General features: G+C 49.3%; 1 protein-coding gene and 1 long non-coding RNA gene across 2 annotated transcripts in view; both read right to left on the bottom strand.

The window, feature by feature from the left end:
• ITGB1BP1 (integrin subunit beta 1 binding protein 1) overlaps positions 1 to 308 on the bottom strand; it is a gene marked incomplete in the record, with an annotated part of 7,687 nt that extends 7,379 nt beyond the window's left edge. Inside the window, 1 exon segment of the mRNA XM_014589767.2 lies at positions 177 to 308. Coding sequence (XP_014445253.1) covers positions 177 to 248 — 72 coding nt within the window.
• Positions 309 to 495: 187 nt separating this feature from the next.
• The window catches only part of LOC102498393 (uncharacterized), a 5,981-nt gene continuing 1,221 nt past the window's right edge, over positions 496 to 5,255 (bottom strand). Inside the window, exons 2-3 of the long non-coding RNA XR_333346.2 lie at positions 1,126 to 1,171; positions 496 to 613 (exon numbers count right to left, since the gene is read on the bottom strand). This is a non-coding gene — a long non-coding RNA (uncharacterized LOC102498393). The remainder of the gene's footprint in view (positions 614 to 1,125; positions 1,172 to 5,255) is intronic.

Genomic DNA, 5,255 nt, shown 5'->3' with positions numbered 1-5,255 from the left:
GCGCCCGGGAGTCCCCTCTGGGGGGAGGTCTGCCCTCGTCAGTCCCCTCTGGGGGGAGGTCTGCCCTGGTCAGTCCCCTCTGGGGAAGGTCTGCCCTGGTCAGTCTCTCTAGGCAGTTATCAGTTAGGAGAATCAGCGCGCACTGCTTTGACCCTGTTCCCAAGGCCTTCCCCTACCTTGCTCTTAGTACTGATTTCACTGCTTTGGGAACTGCTGCTACTATGTCGTTTCTTGCCTTTCCGAAACATTGTTCACCATAGCTTGATCAGAGAAGATCCCCTGGAAGAACAAAGGTTGGAGACGTTACATAAAAAAGGCAACCTGGGAACCAGCAGTTAGCGTAATGGCTATGTCGCTGGACTCCCACGTAGTCGACCGCGGTTCGCGTCCTGGACCCGGTGGCTTATAAAACTCACGCCGGGTGTGTGTGCATGCGTGCCCAAGATCCCGAGAGGAGAATGGAGGAGAAGGGATTGCGGGGTGACCATCCCCACCGGGGCCTTCCCCTACCTTGCTCTTAGTACTGATTTCACTGCTTTGGGAACTGCTGCTACTATGTCGTTTCTTGCCTTTCCGAAACATTGTTCACCATAGCTTGATCAGAGAAGATCCCCTGGAAGAACAAAGGTTGGAAATGTTACATAAAAAAGGCAACCTCAGATCACTCTGGGCAGAAGGAATAAAAGCCTACTTCTTCCAGCTCCCTGAGTTGTTCCCTTCGTTGGAAATGTAATACTTTTCCCTAGATACTGTTCCTTTTCATACTTCTTAGTTACAGAAAGGCAGGAGCCTTCTTGCCCTACACAGAGAGAGGTGTGACACACGTTTCTCACAAGTGACAGACGCACGCCATCTTTCAATAGTTCTCTAAGAACAGAAGGGCTTCACCCCTCTTCAACAGAGTCGACTTTTTACCAAAACACGTGGCGTTGACATTGAGTTACACCCCCGGTTCTCTTTCTATGGCGCTTCTCAGACATGTGCAATTTTCTTAAAGTCCTGAAATGTCTTTAGGTAAAAGCTGATAGATGCGAATAAGATAACCTAGCAAACTCTTACCGAACAGCGACCTCTATACAGGGAACAGGACGTCTGCTCCCTGTGGAGTGGAATACTACCTATTACCTTCAGAGGTTCCACAAGGCCGATGTTTTTCAGAGAAACAGCATACCTGGTGAAGGAAAAGGATAAGTCAGAGTGACCAATGGAGGCTCTAATTCGAAGCGGCTCTGGTTGGATTATGTTTTAGATTCATGACGGAGCATGTGCACCATGACAGGGGCAGAGAGAAGCACTGTCCCAGGCTCAGTCACGCTGCAGTCCCCTTTTTCCAGTCCTCCAGCGTGTCAGGATCCTGAGCATGGTGCACAGGCCTTGCACAATTTCAGACCAACCAGGCTGGAACTCGAACTGCGATCTGCCCGTGGCTCCCAGCTGCGCAGCCCAGTGCCACCCCTGCACCGCAGAAGCTGTGTCCTTCACTGTATTTGGACACCCGACTCTCGGTCCGCTTACCAGGGCATGACCTCGGCCACACGCCTAAGGCTGACTCCTGCTCTCTAGCACTTGAATCAACATCATCCAGTTTCTGTGGTTTTGCTTTATTTGTGATGTAGCAAGAAAATGGATTCAGTAAATGCATTTAAAAATACCTATTAATACCTATGTAATGACTGCAGGAAGCTATACAGCCCCAGCGAGGTGCTACTTTATAGTATGTTCACTCTACTCACTGAGAGTTATACCCAAAGTCAGACACGCGTTCATAGACATGTATATATCAGCTGTGCCTGCTATTGAAAGTTTTAACTTAAGACCTTTAGTGAATCAATAAAATGTGGGGGGGAAAAGGCATGAGAACAACAGTAGATACCACAGACAGTGTAGGGTAAGGGAGGGAATTGGCAGAGGGTGAAAGGGAATCAAGGAGGAAAAAAAAAAAAAAATATATATATATATATGAAACAAGAAATAGAAAATTACTTGATGATAACATGTATGTTAATATCTTTAATTGATCCAATAAACAATGTATTCTGGATGGAAAGTCTTATTTTGTATACTGTATAGATGTATGATAAAAGACTGTAAATAAACCAATTAAAATAAAAAAAAAAAAAAAGAAAGAAAGAAAGTGGATTGAGTCATTTATGCCCGAGTAGTGAGTACGTACTAGGTGCTGGGGCACATCCGTGTGCAAACATACAAGCCCCTTCCCCACCTCAGGGAGCTTATTTTTAAAGGGAGTAGAAAGAGCAACCACAAAAACAAATATAAACAGGAAATATTAATAGGAAACAATAACTGCTGTGAGTTCGACTAAAGCAAGCTATGAGCTACCGAGTGATCGACGGAAGAGGTAAATACTTCAGATGGAGAAAGCCCTGGAGAAGCGGGAGCTAAGGAGACCCGAATGGAGAGGACAGCCTTACAGACAGGACAGGAGGGGAGGCTTGCAGGTAGCGCAGGGGGAGGACTGATGATGGGACCACGGGAGGCCGGGAAGGCCACAGCAGGGGTAGCAGGAGCTCGGTGGGTGAGGGACAGACCCACAGAAAGCCTGGCTGGCTGTGGTACCTATCTGGGTTTATTCGGGGGCTTAACAAGAAGCCTCCAAGGACTCTGAAAAAGCAGTCCAGGCCCAGTCATGGCAGCACAGGCAGTCAGAGGCGAGAGGTGAGATTGTGGAGGGGACCTTTCTCTCGATCTCTCATGAAATCAGTAATTAAAACAAAAATTACGGGAAAAAAGCAGCCAGGTGATATGCTTAGATTATTGTTTTTAAAGAAATGACTCTGGGGACCAGTTGGTGTTGTGGTCGAAAGCACTAGACTCCCACGTGGCCAACCGGGGTTCAAGTCTCAGATGGGTGGCTAGAAACTCATGCTGGGTGCACTGGGGCCGGCAGGTGGCCTGATGGTTAGGGGCACTGAAATCCCATATGGCCGACCATGGCTTGAGTCCTGGGCCTGGTGGCTTGGCTTTCTCACTTTCTGTGTCTCTCTGGTCAAATTTAAACAAACAAACAAATAAACAAATAAAGTTAACTAAAATAATTCTTAAAGTAAAAAAGAAACTCATGCTGTGTACATGTATGCCCCAAGTCCCAGGAGAATGGAGGAGAAGGGATTGCAGTGTGGCCATCCTCCTGGAGGGGTTGGTTCTTCACTTTCCCTCTCACTGTCACTCTCTCTCCAGTGCACACGCCCTGTGACAAAACCCGCACAGGAAAAAGAAAAAGAAATGACTGACTGTCAGGAAGTTCCTAACTGCCTAGCGTAAGAGAAGAAGATGGAGGCCAGAGCTGTCCCCATGGCCTAATGCTTAAGGGAGTCAGATCCCACATGGCAGACCCTGCGGTCCGAGAAACACGCCAGGACATGTGGGTGTTCCCAAAATCCCGATAAAATGGAAAATGGAGAAGGGATCGTGCTGTGACCACATCCCATTGAGGGGTCTTTCCTCTTCTCTCTCTGTCACATGGTAGTTAAAGCTCTTGGATGCCAGAGGGCAGAAGCTGCGTGGTTCAAGTCCCAGAACTGGTGGCTTGAAAAACGCGCCTGGCACACGTGTGCCCCAAATCCCAGAAGGAGACTAGAAAAGGGACTGTGATGTGGCCATTCCCCACTGGCGAGCGCCTTCTCACACACACACCCCCAACACACGAACCGTATAGCAAACTTATAAAACGAAATGAAGACAAGGACGGATCCGGAGGCATTGCAGGTGCATTGTTCCAAGGGTAACCTTGGCCTCACAGGGACCTCCAGGTAAGAGACAGCAGAGGCGCCAGATTCTGAGGTCTGCCGGGAGCTGGGCTGACCCAGCAGCGTAACGCGCCCTGTAGGTGGACTTTCGGGTTAAATGTTGGTCATAACATACGTAAGCCCTTCAAGTCCCAGAACTGGTGGCTTGAAAAACGCGCCTGGCACACGTGTGCCCCAAATCCCAGAAGGAGACTAGAAAAGGGACTGTGACGTGGCCATCCCCACTGGCGAGCGCTTTCTCATACCCCCCCACCACCAACACACGAACCCTACAGCAAACTTATAAAACGAAAATGAAGACAAGGACGGATTCGGAGGCATTGCAGGTGCGTTGTTCCAAGGGTAACCTTGGCCCCACAGGGACCTCCAGGTAAGAGACAGCAGAGGCGCCAGATTCTGAGGTCTGCCGGGAGCTGGGCTGACCCAGCAGCGTAACGCGCCCTGTAGGTGGACTTTCGGGTTAAATGTTGGTCATAACATACGTAAGCCCATCACACTTCAGCACATAGAAATACTTAGAGATATGCAGCCAATTTAAACAGGACATAGAAACTACTGTTAGTGGCACCCCGGAGCATCTGAAACCAGCACTCGAGAACGATGTGAAAATCATACCACACTTTCACAGCTTCACAGCTCCTCGCGGCCTTCCCATCATCAATCCTCACACTTGGGAGGAGCCATCTATTAAAGCCTCTAATATCTGCTGCTATTTTGGTACACGTCCCCAACAGAGTCATCCTTGCCTCCATATTATTCATGCATAAAAATGAGGCCAAGGGTACCGACCAGTACGATGTTCCGCAGTCTCGTCATGCAAAAATGCCTGGAACAGAAACATCTGCCCCTCCGGATCTGCTCCACTCCTCTCTGCTCAGGTAACTGCATTGCCGCCTTGGGAACCAGGATCTTCAGTTCCTCGCTGTCCTCCAGGCCCCACGTCCAGTCCAGCACCAACATTCACTGAGCACTCCACCTGAGTTTTCTGACCCAGCCCTCTGCCAGCCCCACACCCTTGCTACCATCCAGACTGCCCCGCACCCTAGAAAGACACGCAAACACACAACGCTTGGCATACAAGGGAAGGAACTCACAGACATGCTGGAGCGACTTCATGAATAAGGGACCCTGTCCTACTGGGCTTCCTAACACTTCCTTAATTTTTTTAAGACACAGGGTCTCCCATGTCACCTGGGCTGGCCTTGAACTTGAGACCTCCTGAGTATCTGGGATTACAAGTGTGTGACATGGCACTGGCTTCCTACCGCTTTAAACCTACTACCATGCTTCAGCCAAAATGATTAAAATTATTTCTTCTCACTGTAAATTGGATGCCCCTGGCCTGCTGAAGCTCTTTCCTTGGTTTCCAAAGAGGGGGAAGTGAAGCTCCTCCCCAGGGCAAGCAGATGCGGTAGGCCCAGCCTCCAGTCCCACCAGCACAGCCTGCAGCACTGGGGTTCATCCGGCAGCAGTGAAAACTTTTGTCTT

This window comes from Tupaia chinensis, unplaced genomic scaffold (assembly GCF_000334495.1).
Source record: "Tupaia chinensis unplaced genomic scaffold, TupChi_1.0 Scaffold000045_1, whole genome shotgun sequence".
Classification (NCBI taxonomy): Eukaryota; Metazoa; Chordata; class Mammalia; order Scandentia; family Tupaiidae; genus Tupaia; species Tupaia belangeri.
The sequence above is the reverse complement of the archived record's forward strand: the minus strand, read 5'-3'. Positions and strand labels throughout refer to the sequence as shown.